The sequence below is a fragment of the Haliotis rufescens genome, unplaced genomic scaffold (assembly GCF_023055435.1).
Source record: "Haliotis rufescens isolate VD_foot unplaced genomic scaffold, xgHalRufe1.0.p SCAF_1, whole genome shotgun sequence".
Lineage (NCBI taxonomy): Eukaryota > Metazoa > Mollusca > Gastropoda > Lepetellida > Haliotidae > Haliotis > Haliotis rufescens.
In genome coordinates this window covers 93,692,594-93,718,323 of record NW_025963779.1, presented here as the reverse complement: position 1 = coordinate 93,718,323, position 25,730 = coordinate 93,692,594, and the positions used below count along the sequence as shown (strand labels likewise).

Here is a 25,730-nt window from a genome sequence, read left to right as displayed (position 1 = left end):
CTGGGATTCACACCCACATAGGATTCTGACATGACGGTGGGATGAAATGCTGCACAGGGATTTGAGGTGACTCAAACAACTGGGCCTTGTGGTCACTCACTCACTCATTATTCACTGGGCCTTGTGGTCACTCACTCACTCATTCACTGGGCCTTGTCATCACTCACTCACTCACTGGGCCTTGTGGTCACTCACTCACTCACTCACTCACTAACTCTTTCACTGGGCCTTGTCATCACTTACTCACTCACTCACTCATTCACTGGGCCTTGTGGTCACTCACTCACTCACTCACTCAGTGGGCCTTGTGGTCACTCACTCACACATTCACTGGGCCTTGTGGTAAGAGATGACAAGTGACACTTGGATGGTTTGCAATGTGTGAGCAGACTGATTATTTGTCACTTAACCCCACAGCATGAATTATCACTCATCCTGTCAACCACTGGTGATACTCACTCACTCACCTCACCTCACCTCACCTCACCTCACCTCACCTCACCTCACCTCACCTCACCTCACCTCACCTCACCTCACCTCACCTCACCTCACCTCACCTCACCTCACCTCACCTCACCTCACCTCACTGTGATGTCCTATATTTGGTATGACAACAACCATGATGACTTGTGTAATATCATAACAATGATGGGTGGTTTACAACCAAACATTGCAAGGTTTGCTTCTTTAGGGTTTAACATGGAAGGTTTATTGCTATAAGAACATAATGTCAGAATACACAGAACCTGTGGGGATTCCAGGTAAGAATACCAGCAAGCCATGGACGGTATCTGAGGCGACTAAATGGACTGGGTGGTCCGCCTCAGCGCCTGGGCTGATTGCATGTGACCAGATCCGAATTGCAACGACCTATGCTCACAATATCGATCACTGGATTGTGTGGTCCAAATTTTATTATTAACAGATCGCCATCATACAGCTGGAATATTGCCGAATGTGGCATTAAACAAGCAAACACACAAACAAGTATATGCAGCTTTTACTGAAGGGCAGTGATCTGTGTTCGCCTCAACCTTAACAATCCACTGGAATCCCCCTTAGCCATTTTACTCAATATATTTGCACCAAAGGATTGCATTTAATTTTGTCATGGTAGAATGGAAATAAACATACTCTCTTTACAATGTGGAACTATTTTCTTGTAGATTAGCCAGCACTAAATATAACATTTTAAACCTTAATATTTGTTTTGAAACAGTTACTGAGCTCCAACAGGCACAGTCACATGCACCAGACATGGCCTTGCAGAAGGACAGCCAGTGGCCCCAGGAAGTGGGCACACCCAATAACTATATGAACATAACCAGTACATCTGGAGTATCGGATCCATATATCATGAGAGTTTTGCAATTCATATAAGTCACATATAATTCATCTGAGGTATAAAAACAATCAACTCCAAAACTACACTTAGATGCAAAAACTTATGAAATCAAGGTTAGTATTTAAAGTATTCCTTCATTGGCGTAAACTGAACCAAATCATCTCAGCTTCAAGAAGCTTTTCATTTACATTCTAGTAGTGGAAACATCTACACATCTACACATCAACCTGTCTCTGAGGCAATAATTATTACTTTAAATCATAATATCTAGATTATGTAAACAATAAGAACAAGTTGTCCCTATAAGAGACTGGAGCGTACTGTCCACATATCTAGACTTGCCTATTAGGAGTATAGAATTACTACACATCCATAGACTTTGCTTTCAGTACAGTCTTAGAGTAAAGCTAATATTCCCTTTAGCACAACTCTTCACCCACTAAAGTGCATTAGGTCATTTTCCAAGAAAAAACAATAAAACATATACGATTCTCTATTGCATATTAATGAACGCATTTTAGTTAAATATTGTGTGTAGGTAGTGGCTGATTCAGCCGTCCCTCAGTAAGTGCAGGCAAGTAGCAGGTCACTGTAATGCCACACAACCACAATGATTTCTCTGACTGACTCCCTCTTGGCTTGAGATAGGTCTTCCCAACCTTCTTCGATGGAAGAACTGATACAGTGCTGTATCGGCAACATCAGACAGAAGGTTTGTTAAATAGCCTGTGACGTCTGTGTTCGCAAGGGTCAGATCAACATGGCAGTTGTATCCCTCATCAAATCAATACAAGGCTATCCTTGTTTTGTTGGCGATGTACGGATGTAACACAGGACATACATGTGTACCCAAATCAATATCTTTTATATGTGCATTGCCTCAATGCATCTTACACAAAACTTATGAGTATCACAAACAGAACAAGGAGTGATTAGTTTCCATTTTCTATAAATATTTCCTGACCTGCTACCTTGGCCTTTTCAGAACGAATTCATGTCGGCGCCTAGTCGTCTGTGTAGATGTACATTTAATGCCTGAATACTTAACTACACACTATGGTATTAATTGGTATCATGTCATGATACATCATTTATGACTCATGTTTATTAAAAAGGAACAATCAGCTATTGTGTGATGCAATCATCTAAAGTTTTGTGTTGTGGCTTTGTGTATGTCACACAGAACAAACACATGACACACTGACATCATGTCTGTCACACAGTCACACATGTCCTGTGTGACAGACATGATGTCAGTGTGTCATGTGTTTGTTCTGTGTGACAGACATGATGTCAGTGTGTCATGTGTTTGTTCTGTGTGACAGACATGTTGTCAGTGTGTGTCATGTGTTTGTTCTGTGTGACAGACATGATGTCAGTGTGTCATGTGTTTGTTCTGTGTGACAGACATGTTGTCAGTGTGTGTCATGTGTTTGTTCTGTGTGACAGACATGATGTCAGTGTGTCATGTGTTTGTTCTGTGTGACTGACATGATGTCAGTGTGTCATGTGTTTGTCCTGTGTGACAGACATGATGTCAGTGTGTCATGTGTTTGTTCTGTGTGACAGACATGTTGTCAGTGTGTGTCATGTGTTTGTCCTGTGTGACAGACATGATGTCAGTGTGTCATGTGTTTGTTCTGTGTGACAGACATGATGTCAGTGTGTCATGTGTTTGTTCTGTGTGACAGATATGATGTCAGTGTGTCATGTGTTTGTTCTGTGTGACAGACATGTTGTCAGTGTGTGTCATGTGTTTGTTCTGTGTGACAGACATGATGTCAGTGTGTCATGTGTTTGTTCTGTGTGACAGACATGATGTCAGTGTGTCATGTGTTTGTTCTGTGTGACAGACATGTTGTCAGTGTGTGTCATGTGTTTGTTCTGTGTGACAGACATGATGTCAGTGTGTCATGTGTTTGTTCTGTGTGACAGACATAATGTCAGTGTGTCATGTGTTTGTTCTGTGTGACTGACATGATGTCAGTGTGTCATGTGTTTGTTCTGTGTGACAGACATGATGTCAGTGTGTCATGTGTTTGTTTTAGAAAACGTCTCACTGTCATGTAAAGAGACATTATAGCCCTCCTTTCTCACATCAAATAAGCTGCAGCAACTATTCTTGTTAAACTACACATAACTACGCCTGTAGTATCCAGGGATTACAATACTTACTAGACTACTATGCCAGCTGTCTGTATTGAAGGAGATATCTTAAGTGTACTGTGCCAGCTGTCTGTATTGCAGGAGATATCTTAAGTGTACTATGCCAGCTGTCTGTTTGCAGGAGATATCTTAAGTGTACTATGCCAGCTGTCTGTATTGAAGGAGATATCTTAAGTGTACTATGCCAGCTGTCTGTATTGAAGGAGATATCTTAAGTGCACTATGCCAGCTGTCTGTATTGCAGGAGATATCTTAAGTGTACTATGCAAGCTGTCTGTTTGCAGGAGATATCTTAGGTGTACTATGCCAGCTGTCTGTATTGAAGGAGATATCTTAAGTGTACTATGCCAGCTGTCTGTATTGAGGAGATATCTTAAGTGTACTATGCCAGCTGTCCGTATTGCAGGAGATATCTTAAGTGTACTATGCCAGCTGTCTGTATTGCAGGATATATCTTAAGTGGACTATGCCAGCTGTCTGTATTGCAGGATATATCTTCAGTGTACTATGCCAGCTGTCTGTATTGCAGGATATATCTTCAGTGTACTATGCCAGCTGTCTGTATTGAAGGAGCTATCTTAAGTGTACTATGCCAGCTGTCTGTATTGCATGAGACGGTTAGGTGTACTATGCCAGCTGTCTGTTTGCAGGAGATATCTTAAGTGTACTATGCCAGCTATCTGTATTGAAGGAGATATCTTAAGTGTACTATGCTAGCTGTCCGTATTGCAGGAGATATCTTAAGTGTACTATGCAAGCTGTCTGTATTGCAGGGGATATCTTAGGTGTACTATGCAAGCTGTCTGTATTGCAGGATATATCTTCAGTGTTCTATTCCAGCTGTCTGTTTGCAGGAGATATCTTAAGTGTACTGTGCAAGCTGTCTGTATTGCAGGAGATATCTTAAGTGTACTATGCCAGCTATCTGTATTGAAGGAGATATCTTAGGTGTACTAAGCCAGCTGTCTGTTTGTAGGAGATATCTTAAGTGTACTATGCAAGCTGTCTGTATTGCAGGAGATATCTTAAGTGTACTATGCCAGCTATCTGTATTGAAGGAGATATCTTAAGTGCACTATGCCAGCTGTCCGTATTGCAGGAGATATCTTAAGTGTACTACGCAAGCTGTCTGTATTGCAGGAGATATCTTAGGTGTACTGTGCAAGCTGTCTGTATTGCAGGATATATCTTAGGTGTACTATGCCAGCTGTCTGTATTGAAGGAGATATCTTAAGTGTACTACGCAAGTATTGCAGGAGATATCTTAAGTGTACTATGCCAGCTATCTGTATTGAAGGAGATATCTTAAGTGTACTATGCAAGCTGTACGTATTGCAGGAGATATCTTAAGTGTACTACGCAAGCTGTCTGTATTGCAGGAGATATCTTAGGTGTACTGTGCAAGCTGTCTGTATTGCAGGATATATCTTAGGTGTACTATGCCAGCTGTCTGTATTGAAGGAGATATCTTAAGTGTACTACGCAAGCTATCTGTATTACAGGAGATATCTTAGGTGTACTATGCCAGCTGTCTGTATTGCATGAGATATCTTAAGTGTACTATGCCAGCTGTCCGTATTGCAGGAGATATCTTAAGTGTACTATGCCAGCTATCTGTATTACAGGAGATATCTTAAGTGTACTATGCCAGCTGTTTCTTTGCAGGAGATATCTTAAGTGTTCTATGCCAGCTATCTGTATTGAAGGAGATATCTTAAGTGTACTATGCTAGCTGTCCGTATTGCAGGAGATATCTTAAGTGTACTATGCCAGCTGTCTGTATTGAAGGATATATCTTAAGTGTACTATGCCAGCTGTCTGTATTGCAGGATATATCTTAAGTGTACTATGCCAGCTGTCTGTATTGCAGGATATATCTTAAGTGTACTTTACGAGGTGTCTGTTACCTGTTTTGTTCCCAGGTGCAGCACGGAGCATGGCAACTTTGCAAGTTCCCCTTCGCGCACGGTGATGTTGTTGGGCACAGTTAGGAACTCCGGCTCTGGAGGCGGCAAGTCGACTGGCTCTGCAGGCACAACAACAGTTGATGTATATAACTGACACTGACACTGACACTGAAGCATACATGACGTATATAACTGACACTGAAGCATGTACGTGATGTATATAACTGACACTGACACTGACACTGAAGCATACATGACGTATATAACTGACACTGAAGCATGCATGATGCATATTACTGACATTGAAGCATACATGATGTTTATAACTGACATTGAAGCATACATGATGTATATAACTGACATTGAAGCATACATGATGTACATAACTGACACTGAAGCATACATGATGTATATAACTGACATTGAAGCATACATGATGTATATAAGTGACACTGAAGCATACATGATGTATATAACTGACATTGAAGCATACATGATGTATATAACTGACACTGAAGCATACATGATGTATATAACTGACACTGAAGCATACATGATGTATATAACTGACACTGAAGCATGTACGTGATGTATATAACTGACACTGAATCATACATGATGTATATAACTGACATTGAAGCATACATGATGTATATAAGTGACACTGAAGCATACATGATGTATATAACTGACATTGAAGCATACATGATGTATATAACTGACACTGAAGCATACATGATGTATATAACTGACACTGAAGCATACATGATGTATATAACTGACACTGAAGCATGTACGTGATGTATATAACTGACACTGAATCATACATGATGTATATAACTGACATTGAAGCATACATGATGTATATAACTGACACTGAAGCATGCATGATGTATATAACTGACACAAGCATGTACGTGATGTATATAACTGACACTGAAGCATACATGATGCATATAACTGACATTGAAGCATACATGATGTATATAACTGATACTTCATGGATGAAAATCATATTGATGAAAATAAAGGAAATTGTGTTGCAACTCAACCACCACTACTCAATAATTCTAATGATTTATATACTTTCAATTTCTACTAAACTGACAAAAAATATGAGAGATTCAGTTACGAGGTTCTTAAACTTCCTGAAACGTCTCCTTGAATCAACATTGGATGATGGCTTCAGGAACTCTTCACTTCACCAATTTACATGACAGCCTCATGACGGCCTCATGACAGCCTCATGACTGATGCAGCTTGCCCAGTTCATGGCAACACACATCCACCTGAAGGCAGATCATCCCCGTCCTTCACAGGGATCATACAAATGTCACTTGGAATGTAGAGATTAATGTACAGTGTGTGAGTCCACCGGGAACATGTCATTCAGGAGGATTTGTAAAGATGACACTGAAAGACCAGGAGATGTTCAGAGGGGAAAGTTGGTGTACATTCATGTGATTATCAGCTGACATTCGACATCAACACATACAGCCCACAGTTTGTACATTGATGCAATCAGTGGAGAATCTGCTGTCAATCAGTCTATTTGCTGGTCAGTATCAACATGATGTATTCTCAGTTACTGAAATCATGTAGAGGTTATTTATTCAGGGACACCTGGGAAGTCTGGTGATATATTGATCCACCACCTTGACAATATGTGTAGACATACTCAAACTTATTGGTAATGCAACAGTTCCCTGAGCTCTGTGGCAGAGGGAGTTTCCCTGATGTCCATGGTGGCACAAGGGAGTTTCCCCGAGCTCTGTGGCACAAGGGAGTTTCCCCGAGGTCCATGGTGGCACAAGGGAGTTTTCCCGAGGTCCATGGTGGCACAAGGGAGTTTCCCCGAGGTCCTTGGTGGCACAAGGGAGTTTCCCTGAGCTCTGTGGCACAAGGGAGTTTCCCTGAGGTTCATGGTGGCACAAGGGCGTTTTCCCGAGGTCCATGATGGCACAAGGGAGTTTCCCTGAGGTTCATGGTGGCACAAGGGAGTTTTCCCAAGGTCCATGGTGGCACAAGGGAGTTTCCCTGAGGTTCATGGTGGCACAAGGGAGTTCCCCCGAGGTCCATGGTGGCACAAGGGAGTTTCCCTGAGGTTCATGGTGGCACAAGGGAGTTTCCCTGAGGTTCATGGTGGCACAAGGGAGTTCCCCCGAGGTCCATGGTGGCACAAGGGAGTTTCCCTGAGGTTCATGGTGGCACAAGGGAGTTTCCCTGAGCTCTGTGGCACAAGGGAGATTCCCTGAGGTCCATGGTGGCACAAGGGAGTTTCCCTGAGCTCTGTGGCACAAGGGAGATTCCCTGAGGTCCATGGTGGCACAAGGTAGTTTCCCTGAGCTCTGTAGCACAATGGAGGTCCCCTGAGGTCCATGGTGGCACAAGGGAGTTTCCCTGAGGTTCATGGTGGCACAAGGGAGTTTCCCTGAGGTCCATTTTGGCACAAGGGAGTTTCCCTGAGCTCTGTGGCACAAGGGAGTTTCCCTGAGGTCCATGGTGGCACAAGGGAGTTTCCCTGAGGTCTATAGTGGCACAAGGGAGTTTCCCTGAAGCCCATGGTGGCACAAGGGAGTTTCCCTGAGCTCTGTGGCACAAGGGAGTTTCCCTGAGGTCCATTTTGGCACAAGGGAGTTCCCCCGAGGTCCATGGTGGCACAAGGGAGTTCCCCCGAGGTCCATGGTGGTACAAGGGAGTTTCCCTGAGGTTCATGGTGGTACAAGGGAGTTTCCCTGAGCTCTGTGGCACAAGGGAGTTTCCCTGAGGTTCATGGTGGCACAAGGGAGTTTCCCTGAGCTCTGTGGCACAAGGGAGTTTCCCTGAGATCCATGGTGGCACAAAGGAGTTTTCCCAAGGTCCATGGTGGCACAAGGGAGTTTCCCTGAGGTTCATGGTGGCACAAGGGAGTTCCCCCGAGGTCCATGGTGGCACAAGGGAGTTTCCCTGAGGTTCATGGTGGCACAAGGGAGTTTCCCTGAGCTCTGTGGCACAAGGGAGATTCCCTGAGGTCCATGGTGGCACAAGGGAGTTTCCCTGAGCTCTGTGGCACAAGGGAGATTCCCTGAGGTCCATGGTGGCACAAGGGAGTTTCCCTGAGCTCTGTAGCACAATGGAGGTCCCCTGAGGTCCATGGTGGCACAAGGGAGTTTCCCTGAGGTTCATGGTAGCACAAGGGAGTTTCCCTGAGGTCCATGGTGGCACAAGGGAGTTTCCCTCAGGTTCATGGTGGCACAAGGGAGTTTCCCTGAGGTCCATTTTGGCACAAGGGAGTTTCCCTGAGCTCTGTGGCACAAGGGAGTTACCCTGAGGTCCATGGTGGCACAAGGGAGTTTCCCTGAGGTCTATGGTGGCACAAGGGAGTTTCCCTGAAGCCCATGGTGGCACAAGGGAGTTTCCCTGAGGTCCATGGTGGCACAAGGGAGTTTCCCTGAGCTCTGTGGCACAAGGGAGTTTCCCTGAGGTCCATTTTGGCACAAGGGAGTTCCCCCGAGGTCCATGGTGGCACAAGGGAGTTTCCCTGAGGTTCATGGTGGTACAAGGGAGTTTCCCTGAGCTCTGTGGCACAAGGGAGTTTCCCTGAGGTTCATGGTGGCACAAGGGAGTTTCCCTGAGCTCTGTGGCACAAGTGAGTTTCCCTGAAGCCCATGGTGGCACAAGGGAGTTTCCCTGAGGTCCATGGTGGCACAAGGGAGTTTCCCTGAGCTCTGTGGCACAAGGGAGTTTCCCTGAGGTCCATTTTGGCACAAGGGAGTTCCCCCGAGGTCCATGGTGGCACAAGGGAGTTTCCCTGAGGTTCATGGTGGTACAAGGGAGTTTCCCTGAGCTCTGTGGCACAAGGGAGTTTCCCTGAGGTTCATGGTGGCACAAGGGAGTTTCCCTGAGCTCTGTGGCACAAGTGAGTTTCCCTGAGGTCCATGGTGGCACAAGGGAGTTTCCCCGAGGTCAATGGTGGCACATTTTTAGGGAGTTTGGTGGCATATTGCATATTGATATTATCATAACATTGCAGGGCACATTATTACATTGCTTGACATGTACTCTTCATATCCTTCTTCATAATTATATCCTATCATGCACTATTACATTGCACAACTAGCATTCTACAAAAAGATATCATTATTACATTGCATGACAAGCATTCTTAATGTCGATATCATCATAACATTACACAACTAGCATTCATATTGACATAATCACTATATTTTATTACTAGAGACCACCTCCGTGGTCTAGTGTATGCCCAGATCAGAAGGTCGGGGGTTCGATCCCCTGCCGCATCATACCATAAGATGTTAAAAGAGGGTATGTGTTGGGACCCTTTCATGTTAAACTAAGGATTGATCAACCATGAATTTGTTGTGATGGAATGTGTCTGTGTCCTGACTTTCCCCCATGCTGTAAATCAAACTAGACTGAAGGCATTATTAAATTTGATCTGTCTTTAAAATTTATTTTTCTCTATATAAACAATATTAGAATCATACTGACAATATACACAGAACCTTCGAGACACTAAGTATTGTATGCTATCGATTGTTCAAGCTTAGTGAGAAACAGGAATCCACTGGGGATGAGGAGAGGTTGCCTGCAAAAGGGGTTAAACACACGGCATCCCATTGAAGGTCACCTACTGTATGACTGCATCAGTCATCCCACTGAAGGTCAACTACTGTAGGACTGCATCAGTCATCCAACTGAAGGTCATCTTCTGTAGGACTGCATTAGTCATCCCACTGAAGGTCAACTACTGTAGGACTGCATTAGTCATCCCACTGACGGTCACCTACTGTAGGACTGCATCAGTCATCCCACTGAAGGTCAACTACTGTAGGACTGCATCAGTCATCCCACTGACGGTCAACTACTGTAGGACTGCATCAGTCATCCCACTGAAGGTCACCTACTGTAGGACTGCATCAGTCATCCCACTGAAGGTCAACTACTGTAGGACTGCATTAGTCATCCCACTGAAGGTCAACTACTGTAGGACTGCATTAGTCATCCCACTGAAGGTCAACTACTGTAGGACTGCATCAGTCATCCCACTGAAGGTCACCTACTGTAGGACTGCATTAGTCATCCCACTGAAGGTCAACTACTGTAGGACTGCATCAGTCATCCCATTGAAGGTCAACTACTGTAGGACTGCATCAGTCATCCCACTGAAGGTCACCTTCTGTAGGACTGCTTCAGTCATCCCACTGATGGCCACCTACTGTAGGACTGCATGAGCGATTCCACTGAAGGTCCACTACATCTACTATAGGACTGCATCAGTCATCCCACTGAAGGTCAACTACTGTAGGACTGCATCAGTCATCCCATTGAAGGTCAACTACTGTAGGACTGCATCAGTCATCCCACTGAAGGTCACCTTCTGTAGGACTGCTTCAGTCATCCCACTGATGGCCACCTACTGTAGGACTGCATGAGCGATTCCACTGAAGGTCCACTACATCTACTATAGGACTGCATCAGTCATCCCACAGAAGGTCAACTACTGTAGGACTGCATTAGTCATCCCACTGAAGGTCAATTACTGAAGGACTGCATAAGTCATCCCACTGAAGGTCAACTACATCTACTATAGGACTGCATCAGTCATCCTTCTGACGGCCACCTACATCTACTATAGGACTGCATTAGTCATCCCACTGAAGGTCAACTACTGTAGAACTGCATTAGTCATCCCACTGAAGGTCACCTACTGTAGGACTGCATAAGCCATCCTACTGAAGGTCAACTACTGTAGGACTGCATAAGCCATCCTACTGAAGGTCAACTACTGTAGGACTGCATCATTCATCCCATTGAAGGTCAACTACTGTAGGACTGCATCAATCATTCCACTGAGGACCACTTACTGTAGGACTGCATGAGTCATCCCACTGAAGGTCAACTACTGTAGGACTGCATCAGTCATTCCACTGAAGACCACTTACTGTAGGACTGCATAAGTCATCCCACTGATGGTCACCTACTGTAGGACTGCATCAGTCATCCCACTGACGGTCACCTACTGTAGGACTGCATCAGTCATCCCACTGAAGACCACTTACTGTAGGACTGCATAAGCCATCCTACTGAAGGTCAACTACTGTAGGACTGCATCAGTCATCCCACTGAAGGTCACCTACTGTAGGACTGCATAAGTCATCCCACTGACGGTCACCTACTGTAGGACTGCATCAGTCATCCCACTGAAGGTCAACTACTGTAGGACTGCATCAGTCATCCAACTGAAGGTCAACTACTGTAGGACTGCATCAGTCATCCCACTGAAGGTCAACTACTGTAGGACTGCATCAGTCATCCCACTGAAGACCACTTACTGTAGGACTGCATAAGCCATCCTACTGAAGGTCAACTACTGTAGGACTGCATTAGTCATCCCACTGAAGGCCAACTACTGTAGGACTGCATCAGTCATCCCACTGAAGACCACTTACTGTAGGACTGCATAAGCCATCCTACTGAAGGTCAACTACTGTAGGACTGCATAAGCCATCCTACTGAAGGTCAACTACTGTAGGACTGCATCAGTCATCCCATTGAAGGTCAACTACTGTAGGACTGCATCAATCTTTCCACTGAGGACCTCTTACTGTAGGACTGCATCAGTCATCCCACTGAAGGCCAACTACTGTAGGACTGCATCAGTCATCCCACTGAAGGTCAACTACTGTAGGACTGCATCAGTCATCCCACTGAAGGTCAACTACTGTAGGACTGCATCAGTCATCCCACTGAAGGCCAACTACTGTAGGACTGCATTAGTCATCCTACTGAAGACCACTTACTGTAGGAGTGCATAAGCCATCCTACTGAAGGTCAACTACTGTAGGACTGCATAAGCCATCCTACTGAAGGTCAACTACTGTAGGACTGCATCAGTCATCCCATTGAAGGTCAACTACTGTAGGACTGCATCAATCTTTCCACTGAGGACCTCTTACTGTAGGACTGCATCAGTCATCCCACTGAAGGCCAACTACTGTAGGACTGCATCAGTCATCCCACTGAAGGTCAACTACTGTAGGACTGCATCAGTCATCCCACTGAAGACCACTTACTGTAGGACTGCATAAGCCATCCTACTGAAGGTCAACTACTGTAGGACTGCATAAGCCATCCTACTGAAGGTCAACTACTGTAGGACTGCATCAGTCATCCCATTGAAGGTCAACTACTGTAGGACTGCATCAATCTTTCCACTGAGGACCTCTTACTGTAGGACTGCATCAGTCATCCCACTGAAGGCCAACTACTGTAGGACTGCATCAGTCATCCCACTGAAGGTCAACTACTGTAGGACTGCATCAGTCATCCCACTGAAGGTCAACTACTGTAGGACTGCATCAGTCATCCCACTGAAGGCCAACTACTGTAGGACTGCATCAGTCATCCCACTGAAGGTCAACTACTGTAGGACTGCATCAGTCATCCCACTGAAGGTCAACTACTGTAGGACTGCATCAGTCATCCCACTGAAGGTCAACTACTGTAGGACTGCATCAGTCATCCCACTGAAGGTCAACTACTGTAGGACTGCATCAGTCATCCTACTGAAGGCCAACTACTGTAGGACTGCATCAGTCATCCCATTGAAGGTCAACTACTGTAGGACTGCATCAATCATTCCACTGAGGACCTCTTACTGTAGGACTGCATGAGTCATCCCACTGAAGGTCAACTACTATAGGACTGCATCAGTAATCCCACTGACGGCCACCTACTGTAGAACTGCATCAGTCATCCCACTGAAGGTCAACTACTGTAGGACTGCATCAGTCATCCCACTGAAGACCACCTACTGTAGGACTGAATCAGTCATCCAACTGAAGGTCAACTACTGTAGGACTGCATCAGTCATTCCACTGAAGACCACTTACTGTAGGTCTGCATCAGTCATCCCACTGAAGGTCACCTACTGTAGGACTGCATCAGTCATCCCACTGAAGGTCAACTACTGTAGGACTGCATCAGTCATCCCACTGAAGGTCAACTACTGTAGGACTGCATCAGTCATTCCACTGAAGACCACTTACTGTAGGTCTGCATCAGTCATCCCACTGAAGGTCAACTACTGTAGGACTGCATCAGTCATCCCACTGAAGGTCATCTACTGTAGGACTGCATCATTCATCCAATTGAAGACCACTTACTGCAGGACTGCATGAGTCATCCTACTAAATTTCACTGTACATCTGCCTGCATGAGTCATCCTACTGAAGGCCAAGGCACACCTACTGCAGGACTGCGATAGTCACTTAAAATGGTCACTATTGCTAGCTGGGTAAGCTGGCTCCAAAGTAATCATAGGACAAGGTGGAGAGTGGTGCAATAGTTTCCTTGTTCTATCAACATGAAAGCTGATCATCTCTCATCCTGACAAAGTCATTATGCTTCATCCTCCATTAAGAACAGAAGGATAAGTGAATGGTCTTTTTTCAAAAATATATTCATAAGTTGGAGATAACACAAGTACTACACTGGATAAAGTTGAAAGCATGCAAATCAAACGAAGTCCGTAACTTAACAGTTTCGGTCAGATCAAAGGCCCTCTGCGATGCCTCTCTAATACACCCCAGACTTGCATGATCTGCTCACACATCAAACACAGATAGGCCACACACTTCAACAGTAAACTACTACCCATGCATTCTTTATGTAACTTTTTTATTTTATTTCATCTAATCATAAAGAAAGTGTATCTACAGCGAGGGGAACATGTTGGCACACAGTGTCCAGTGGAACGGTCATATAGTTCATATTGAACCAGGACATATAAAATTAGGACATATTGAACCAGGTCATATTGATCCAGGACATACTGAACCAGGACATTTTGATCCAGGTCATATTGATCCAGAACATATTGAACCAGGACGTATTGAACCAGAACATATTGAACCAGGACATATTGATGCAGGACATATTGATTCAGGGCATATTGAACCAGAACATATTGAACCAGGACATACTGAACCAGGACATATTGATCCAGGACATAATGAATCAGGACATGTTGATCCAGGACATATTGAACCAGGGCATATTGAACCAGAACATATTTAACCAGGACATATTGACCCAGGACATATTAAACCAGGACATATTGATCCAGGATATATTGAACCAGGGCATATTGATCCAGAACATATTGATCCAGGACATATTGAACAAGGACATATTAAACCAGGACATATTGATCCAGGATATATTGAACCAGGGCATATTGATCCAGGACATATTGATCCAGGACATATTGAACAAGGACATATTGAACAAGGACATATTGATCCAGGACATATTGAACAAGGACATATTAAACCAGGACATATTGATCCAGGATATATTGAACCAGGGCATATTGAACCAGGACATACTGAACCAGGACATATTGATCCAGGACAAAATGAATCAGGACATGTTGATCCAGGACATATTGAACCAGGGCATATTGAACCAGAACATATTTAACCAGGACATATTGACCCAGGACATATTAAACCAGGACATATTGATCCAGGATATATTGAACCAGGGCATATTGATCCAGGACATATTGATCCAGGACATATTGAACAAGGACATATTAAACCAGGACATATTGATCCAGGATATATTGAACCAGGGCATATTGATCCAGGACATATTGATCCAGGACATATTGAACAAGGACATATTGAACAAGGACATATTGAACCAGGGCATATTGATCCAGGGCATATTGAACCAGGGCATATTGATCCAGGACATATTGATCCAGGACATATTGATCCAGGACATATTGATCCATGACATATTGAACCAGGACATATTGATCCAGGACATATTGAACCAGGGCATATTGATCCAGGGCATATTGATCCAGGACATATTGATCCAGGACATATTGAACCAGGACATACACCATGAACACACCAAAGTATTGCTCTGACTGCACGTGAAATGTGAGGGTTGTGCACAGATATAAGGGGGTAGCAAGCATGAATCAGTTAGAGAGTTGGTTAGAAAGAGAGAGAGTTAGAGGGTTAGGTAGCATTAGACTGCTGGAGTTCATTATAGTGTTAGTTAGTGTTAGAATCCTGTAGGGGTGACTTTACACACTCAGAAAGTTAGAATTAGCATTAGTATTACTGTATATTGCTTGATCAAGTTTGACTGATTTTTTATCCAGTTTGACTGATGCGTGATCCAGTTTGACTACCATATATCACTGTGGATAAAGAATGGATATATATATATATATATATCACAAATGCCATGCATTGACTTGATGAAAGTCATATTTGTTGTAGTTTGACTTTATATGTCAACACAAAGTTTTCGTTATCGCGCACAGGAGCATTGACGGTGACTGGTCAAATTGTTCCATACGAAAAAATATCAGGCAATATCCGGTAGGGATCAGCTTCCTATGCTTATGTTTATTAATTTATTTCAAATATATATTGTGAAGCCGCAACAAAAATGACATAATATTGAAATAAATTATTATTGATAAAATGATAGTTTCCGATTCATTTCATACAATCACTATATCAAATTTCAAATTTGTATTGACCAAGTTTAATTGTTATCATCTGTTTGTTTCCCTGATTTGCAGAAGGGATACGATGTAATTTTTTCCAGCAGAAGACAAACATGTTTTTTATTGCAAATGTAGGGATTGTGTATGCGCTGGTGACGTGCTTCATTCCGATTCGCCTTATAGATGGGTTAAAGAATATATTAGCATCGATTTTGAAGGCTTGTACAGGGGGTTGCCTTATACGTGGGGTCGCTTTATAGATGGTGATATACAGTAGTATATCAGATATTTCAGTTTCTTGATTCAAGTTTATTCATCGTTTTGTAACATAATTGAAAGAATCGCGTTTAGGTCCTTGTAGATCTTCCATAGTTTTATTAATAGGTTATCACGTTTAGTTCCTTGTTCATTTTAAAAGATAAGTTTTCATTATAAGTGAAACCACGCTCAAAAATATTTAGTTCCACTGCGCAACATTTCATTTAGCGGTCATTAATGTTTCCTTAGTTGAAATGTAAAAACCAAAAGAGGGACTATAAATTACGGATATCAAACTTTCTTACTTATCATGCAGAGTTGTCAAATATTTAGGTCTTGTGTTGCAAATGATGAAGAGATAGTGGCGCCTTCTCAAAACAATCAGCAGACTTGACACAGAGTTGCACAGGCAGCTCCTACCAGTAACTGTGTTGGTCGTCACTTCAGTTGGCACCTCATTACTGCTTATGTAACAACCTTACACAGGCCTCTGCATCCCTTGAGATCAGGGGATAAACAGTGTAATAGTGGGCTTTAGAAACTGTCAGGCGTCAATATTAAATTACAATGCAATGTCCGATGGAGAAGCAATGTTACTTAACGGAATCAATAGAAAATTATTAAATTCTCAGTTTAAACAGGCAAAATTTAAAATGTCAGTATTAGGTGTTATATTGAAATGCCAAGTCAATGAGAATTCAAGGCAATACAATCTTCTATTATTACAGTTGTGGATAATGTGCTCCAACTAACACAACAGTCTGTGGCTTCTGCTCTTAAACTCCAGTTACAGCATGGCAAACTACAGAGAAGTCTTCATCAGACATTACCGTGAGTGAGTGAGTGAGTGAGTGAGTGAGTGAGTGAGTGAGTGAGTGAGTGAGTGAACGAGTGAGTTTGTGAGTGAGTGAGTGAGCGAGCAAGCCACATTTGGCAGAATCCCTCCCACTCAGTCCATCAACTAGATGTTTCATGTTGAATATTGAAGCAATTGATGTAGCAGAAACCTGAAACTTTCCATTAGTAGAACATGCATTTTGAAGAACTGTGGTGACATGACCAACTGTGCCTCTTCCAAACACAGAGGGGCTACCTGCTTCCAAGGACCCAGGCAATATGCCCTGGACACCTGCCACCTGATCCAAATGACCCAGGCAATATGTCCCAGATAGCTGCCACCTGATCCAAAGGACCAGACAATATGTCCCGGATACCTGCCACCTGATCCAAAGAACACAGGCAATATGTCCTTGATACCTGCCACCTGATCCAAAGAACACAGGCAATATGTCCTTGATACCTGCCACCTGATCCAGGACCCAGGCAATATGTCCTTGATACCTGTCACCTGATCCAAAGGACCCTGGCAATATGTCCTGCATACCTGCCACCTGATCCAAAGTACCCAGGCAATATGTCCTTGATACCTGCCACCTGATCCAGGACCCAGGCAATATGTCCTTGATACCTGCCACCTGATCCAAAGGACCCAGGCAATATGTCCTGCATACCTGCCACCTGATCCAAAGGACCCAGGCAATATGTCCCGGATACCTGCCACCTGATACAGGACCCAGGCAATATGTCCTTGATACCTGCCACCTGATCCAAAGGACCCAGGCAATATGTCCTTGATACCTGTCACCTGATCCAGGACCCAGGCAATATGTCCTTGATACCTGCCACCTGATCCAAAGGACCCAGGCAATATGTCCTTGATACCTGCCACCTGATCCAAAGTACCCAGGCAATATGTCCTTGATACCTGCCACCTGATCCAGGACCCAGGCAATATGTCCTTGATACCTGCCACCTGATCCAAAGGACCCAGCAATATGTCCTGCATACCTGCCACCTGATCCAAAGGACCCTGGCAATATGTCCTGCATACCTGCCACCTGATCCAAAGTACCCTGGCAATATGTCCTGCATACCTGCCACCTGATCCAAAGGACCCTGGCAATATGTCCTGCATACCTGCCACCTGATCCAAAGGACCCTGGCAATATGTCCTGCATACCTGCCACCTGATCCAAAGGACCCTGGCAATATGTCCTTGATACCTGCCACCTGATCCAGGACCCAGGCAATATGTCCTTGATACCTGCCACCTGATCCAAAGGACCCAGGCAATATGTCCTGCATACCTGCCACCTGATCCAAAGGACACAGGCAATATGTCCTGCATACCTGCCACCTGATCCAGGACCCAGGCAATATGTCCTTGATACCTGCCACCTGATCCAAAGGACCCAGGCAATATGTCCTGCATACCTGCCACCTGATCCAAAGGACCGAGGCAATATGTCCTGCATACCTGCCACCTGATCCAGGACCCAGGCAATATGTCCTTGATACCTGCCACCTGATCCAAAGGACCCTGGCAATATGTCCTGCATACCTGCCACCTGATCCAAAGGACCCTGGCAATATGTCCCGGATACCTGCCACCTGATCCAGGACCCAGGCAATATGTCCTTGATACCTGCCACCTGATCCAAAGGACCCTGGCAATATGTCCTGCATACCTGCCACCTGATCCAAAGGACCCTGGCAATATGTCCTGCATACCTGCCACCTGATCCAAAGGACCCAGGCAATATGTCCTGCATACCTGCCACCTGATCCAGGACCCAGGCAATATGTCCTTGATACCTGCCACCTGATCCAAAGGACCCAGGCAATATGTCCTGCATACCTGCCACCTGATCCAAAGGACCCAGGCAATATGTCCTTGATACCTGCCACCTGATCCAGGACCCAGGCAATATGTCCTTGATACCTGCCACCTGATCCAAAGGACCCAGGCAATATGTCCTGCATACCTGCCACCTGATCCAAAGGACCCTGGCAATATGTCCTGCATACCTGCCACCTGATCCAAAGGACCCAGGCAATATGTCCCGGATACCTGCCACCTGATCCAAAGGACCCTGGCAATATGTCCTGCATACCTGCCACCTGATCCGAAGGACCCTGGCAATATGTCCCGGATACCTGCCACCTGATCCAGGACCCAGGCAATATGTCCTTGATACCTGCCACCTGATCCAAAGGACACAGGCAATATGTCCTGCATACCTGCCACCTGATCCAAAGGACCCTGGCAATATGTCCTGCATACCTGCCACCTGATCCAAAGGACCCTGGCAATATGTCCCGGATACCTGCCACCTGATCCAGGACCCAGGCAATATGTCCTTGATACCTGCCACCTGATCCAAAGGACACAGGCAATATGTCCCCGATACCTGTTCCTTAGGTTTGGTCAGGTGGGACAGGTGACGGAATCTCCCCTCAAAAGATTTCCCTCATCACCCTCTTATCAGATTTAGCTTTCACTTCATGGAGCAACTAAATTAGACAACTTTTTGTTGTGGATCTCCGATCTCCTTGTTGACGTCATAACCTGAACAGATGCTGAATTGTGATGACAGAGGAACTCTATCCCAACCAAATGTTAAACTAAATCCACCTCTTTCTTACAACAATCGTGCTTCTTACACTCTGTCTACAGCATGTATCCAATGACTGTATACTGTAATACTGTCATTGTACAATTAGATCTGTTAGGTGTAACATGTATCATCAATCATGGTACCAGATATAGATATTGTATCCTGTAGCATCTTCCTGAGGCAAGGGAGTTAACTGACTGTAAAAGTCCAGCTTCCACCCTTGCCAAACTAGGCTGGAATTATGGAGTAATATTTTGGCTAGACTAACAAGTCCATGTATAGTCCAATCAAATTCATGTTATGAAATCAACATCCCGTTTGTAAAGTGCCATGCAGATTTTGGTTGATTGCAGGATTTGCAAAGCATGAGTACCATCAGGTTTTGCGTCAAAATATATGTTCCAAATCTTTTAATGTTTGTAATCAAGGTGCTCATGTGATTTAATGCACTTCACAAAGTAAGACCCGTTTTATTACAATATAGATTTTGATCATCATTCAGATCGTCTTGACTGGGCTAGTTTGGCAAGGGTGGAAACTGGACTTTTACAGTCAGTTAACTCCCTTGCCTAGGGAAGATGATCCTGTGGTAACGTTTGTAATTTTCTAAGTTTTGCTATGTTTTTTCAGATCAATTAAATAGCAAATTTGAACTTTAGCTTGGCACGAGACATGCAAGTATTACTTTTAAAACAAGACCAAACAACTTGTAGTAACTGTAGTCACAGTCAATATAGACTACAGAAAATAACAAACACAGTCAAGTCTCATTAATCCGACTTTCGATAATCCGACAATTGGCTTTATCCGACACTAGTGATGGGCACCAATTAAATCAGTGCTATTTAGACCTGATAATCTGACAGTCTCGTACTTTGACTTTGACACACCTGATTTGCAACAAACTACTGAAATCACTCATTAATCAGTCTCATTAAAAAAAATCTGACACAGTGATCAGCGTACTCCGTGGTCATCTGGCCCAGGTACATAGCCTGTGTTTTGATGCGAGACGAGTCGGCTGGTAGCTGCATATTACAACAGCTTCAGACAAAAACTTGATAAACAATTAATGCTTTGAATAAACATAACAGGATTAATCACATACTTATATTACGTCAATATCATTAAAATCAGTTCTAGCTACTGCTGAGACATCCCATTACAGGTCACGTCAGAACGACCATTCTCAAACTTTGACTGACCACGGACGTATATATATACGTCTTTGGACTGACCAATGAAATGATAAACAGAAAGTAGTCATTAGCCACTAAGAAGCAGTTTCTTAAGCTTTGCGGCACTAGTTTCAAACTGGTGACTTACTATGCTTTTAAAAGTATTTTGAATCAGTCATACAGTGTGTAACAGTTGGTTTGTGTTAAGCTGTAGATGTTGCATGATTACAAAACATATTCCACTGACAATGTAACATAACAATATGAATATTTCATTTTTCACTTGTTTGTATCATTATCTATTGTGAAGTTGTCCGATTTTCGATCAAGAACGTTGATACTACTTAATTTCGTTTATCCAAATTACTCTTTAATCTGACATAATCATATGCAAGCAACCATGCCAGATTAAGGGGACTTGACTGTATCAGCATCGTGTAAACATCTACAGTGTTCTCCCGCAGGCAATAGAGGCCTAACGTAAACAACATTCATAGTTATGTTAATCTTACAAGGAGATGGCGAAAACAACAATAAAAAAAGTAAATATAGATCTTACAAAAATAATTCTGATATCAATAACAATTAGAAACTTTGTAGAATGTTTTGTAAAATATATTCAAAATATATTCACAGACAAAAGCATATTTATTCTGCTATGTGGTAATTGAACTATAAATATATGACGTAAATAATGATTTGTGCCAAAAATAAAAACAAAATATCGACCAAAGCTAAACAATTTGATACTAAGCAAAAAAGAAAAGCATCATGAATGTAAAAATATTTATTTCAGGACCTATAAAAGAAAACATTTATCTGAAAGCATGCAAAAATTAAGCGTTTTGTAATTATTTCAGAAAAATTTAGATATAGTCACATTTCTGGAGTCAAAATCAGAAATTAAGCAATTTATTAAAACTTGGCACCTTGGTTATCAAAGACTTTTATTGAGAGTTATCAAACATCACAATTTGCACTTTTGCTGAGTTTACATTTTACATCATTCTGCTCACTTGGACAAAGACAGAGTGTGACCACATTCATGAAATACACAAACAATGATATGCTTTTGTGCCACATAAATCTCACTTGTAGTGCTGGCAATGTTAAAAAATACATGAGCATGAATAGATATGGTGAAATATATCCTTAGCATGGAAACTATGGTGACAACAATGACTGGAATGAAAACCCGTGTCCTCAAACTTCTGGATTAAGGCTGTGCAGTAAAAGCCATGTCACTGTATGGTGAATCTCTATATATCACAATACCAGGTTCTGTGCACATGAAGTCTTCAGCACAACAATTACTTTATTGATCGCCTACAACATCCTACTTGCCATGTATTAGATTGTAAATGATGTATTTCTGCAAATATCCCCTGTGATTTTCGACACGTTTTTAATCATGTATATTTCATTTTGAATGGAGAAGTGCGTACACCTCCATCCTAAAACAGGACTTTTCTACAACACTTAATTCTCCTGTGAAACCCTAAGAGTTTCTCTTCCAACTCAAGTTTATTGTGATCTGACCAGAATAATACCCTAAACATGTTTCGGCCCACCAGCAGGTTCAGTTTCTGCTTGACAGCCATGTTGGTGATGTCATAGGAGGGTCGTAGTAGGGGGGTCAGGGTCAGGGGTGGGGAGGGTGGTGGGGTTCGAGGGAGCAGTGAGAATAGGCAGAGACAAGCTGGACCTTGCCAACGAGAAGTGGGTAGGGGAATGGGGGGGGGGGGGGGGTGTGTGTGTGTGTTTGTAGGGGCCAACACCATGCACATCCATCTTCAGCACATTAAACTGGTTATACTCTTCAAGTTGACTTCATCTGAAGTTTTAGATGAATTATTTACTCCAAGCAAGTAACTGTAAACTGGAATGACTCAGTTTGAGTCTTTATCTGACAAGCCCTACCATCACCTAGTGGTTCACAGTCAAGAATAGAATTAGTTTAGGTTGAAATAAAGCCCTTTCAATTGTTGGAGCAGCTAGCCATACTAATCCAATTCAGCAATGTCAGCAGGTCTCCTCCAGCATCTTAAGTCACACAGAAATGATCCGATTACATCCTGAACACAAAATAATTGCATGTGCAAGAATTAATCCTCATCAGTTTCTTCTGGGGACCATGCAGCACTGCCTCCCCACTCCCTGCCCCTTCGTCCCGATCGGCTTCTGGGGCTTCAAAGAATGTGATTACACTCAATGATATTAATCCATGGGAAATCAATATGTTCCTCATGCTTTTGTTAAATTAGTTTTCTATCTTCAAAAATAATGTTCCTTTGTACATTAAATTGTTTTCAAGAAATAAATAAACATTGCCAATATTCCCCGCATAGAGGCCAGTGTTTAGGATATCTTCCTCCAAGTTACAACTGGAACTTTTAACAAACCTGGTACAAAGAGTCCATGGAAAACAGGTCACCAGTTGTTACACATCTAAGAACCTCAATGGTTTGTAAAAAACCTACCTTTCTCTGACATAAAGTTGTACATACATATCTGTCTTGACAACATATAGAGGCGAGTGACAGATATCTGTCCTGACAACATATAGAGGCGAGTGACAGATATCTGTCCTGACAACATATAGAGGCGAGTGACAGATATCTGTCCTGACAACATATAGAGGCAAGTGACAGATATCTGTCCTGACAACATATAGAGGCAAGTGACAGATATCTGTCCTGACAACATATAGAGGCGAGTGACAGATATCTGTCCTGACGGCTCTGAACATACTACTGACCTTGAAACTCAATGTGACATTCAATAAAACTCAGGTCGAACTAAAGGACTGATCATTTGTTATAGGGGTGTGGTGTGGTTCTGGTGTGATGTGGTGTGGTGTGGTGTGGTGTGGTGTGGTGTGGTGTGGTGTGGTGTGGTGTGGTGTGGTGTGGTGTGGTGTGGTGTGGTGTGGTGTGGTGTGGTGTGGTGTGGTGTGGTGTGGGTGTGGGTGTGGGTGTGGTGGTGTGGTGTGGTGTGGTGTGGTGTGGTGTGCTGTGCTGTGCTGTGGGTGTGGTATGGGTGTGGGTGTGGGTGTGGGTGTGGGTGTGATTATGGATGGGGGTGTGGTGTGGTGTGGGTGGGATTATGGGTGGGGGTGTGGTTGGGGGTGGGATTGTTTTTAGGACTGCCTCACCTCTCCCCCATTTTATTTACTGTAAATTGTGAAATTAATGCGTCTCCAAAAGAATGCGACCACTGGCCCCTAGCCAAAAATGCGACTCAATATGAATGCGTCACCCCCCCTCCTCTCAAGCATCAGAGGAACATTATAAAGAAAAAGTTTACAGGTCAGAATCCTCACCTTAATCCAACCTTACATTAATCCAATCACACACCAAATAGCACCTCTTATTAGCACTGAGTTGAGTACTTGCGCTAAATAATTTCTTTAAAACAATACATAGTGTTTTAATTAGAACAGATACTTTTGGTGTTTATTCTGTTGACTGGCATTAAGGAAGTTCAAAGGAAGAAAGTGCCGGAGAAAGTGTCAACAAACTTGAAGGTGGATGACCAAACAAAGGCTGTCGATCTACAAATTAGTGATAATTTCAAGATTTTTTCAGTTTTTTTTCTACAAAAGACAGACACTGTATGTATGACCCACACCATTGTGTTCTGCACTTATCCACTGCAGTGGTGTGGGTTCTACACAATGTAGATGGGTACATGCACCTTGGACACTCATCTGAGCTCCTGTCCTGTGTGTTAACAACTCACATAAAAACTCTTCAATTAACACACATCATTGAGTTCAAAATGTTATTACACTTAACATGTATTAATCAAAAATGTGTAATAAATTATTGCCTGTTAGTTGGTGACCGAATGTTAATTTCTTGGGGCAACTTATCCAACTCCATGCGGTTTGCATCAGGCAGATTGTTTGTTAGCACTAGGTCTCTAGCCTCCTCCACTCACATGTTTTGCTGAGTGCTGGAAGCTTGAAATTTCACAGTCTGTGATTTTGCTAAACCTCAGGGAAGAGATAACAGTAAGAATGGCCTCTTTAATCCTATAATTCACATACACCAATAGCAAAAAAACACTTTCCAATTGATTTCTGGTGGCATGAGAGAGTTTTATGGGTGTTACAAACGAGAAAATAAAACTGGGCAGGAGAACCGTATTTGGGTGCTACTTGAGACAGAGAGAAGGAACTGGCAATAGCTTCAGATGATTGTTCCAAACAATTATTGATTTCCATTAAAAACTACATCAGTTTTTGATCATTTGAAATGGATTTCTCTCTATGGGAAAATTTCATGTTCAAAATGACTTTTTCCCCTGCTATTTCAATTCTGTCTTAATTTGACTACAAATATGATCAGGCCTCATAGCAGTGACACAGTGCTTTCAATGACACTTCATTTCTCTCCTGTCAGTTTCCTATCAATTACACAGAGAAATCGGCCAGAGACAAAACTTACCACTGATCCTAGGCCTGACGGGGAGTGCAACACCCTCAGCCACAATTACATTAGATGTGAAATCTGGGTCTGGGATCACAGGAAGTGAGAGTAATTTCATCATCCAGCCTATTGTAATACAAAACTGATATCTACATGATAATAAATACAATATATTTTCTCATAAATGTCCCCAATGAAATTACGTCTGTACACTAACAATATCATTAAAATAACAATATCCTCGTGGTTTATATAATAGGGTGCTTTCCTTAAACTATCTTCAGTAGTAGCACCTATGAACATTTGTAGAGGTCTCATCCGGCTTCTTCTGTTCACGCTCGATAGCATTGAACTGATTCCAGCACCCGTCTTTTAACTCTTAGTGATCCATAGCACTGAACCGATTCCAGCATCCATCTTTTAATTCCTAGTGATCGATAGCAGT

The 25,730-nt window shown here is 43.1% G+C and overlaps 1 protein-coding gene across 2 annotated transcripts in view; it reads right to left on the bottom strand.

The window, feature by feature from the left end:
• The window catches only part of LOC124124605 (hemicentin-2-like), a 368,103-nt gene that overhangs the window by 101,006 nt on the left and 241,367 nt on the right, over positions 1-25,730 (bottom strand). For both annotated transcript variants that reach the window (XM_048403772.1, XM_048403774.1), the window contains exon 4: positions 5,419-5,537. In XM_048403772.1, coding sequence (XP_048259729.1) covers positions 5,419-5,537 — 119 coding nt within the window. The remainder of the gene's footprint in view (positions 1-5,418; positions 5,538-25,730) is intronic.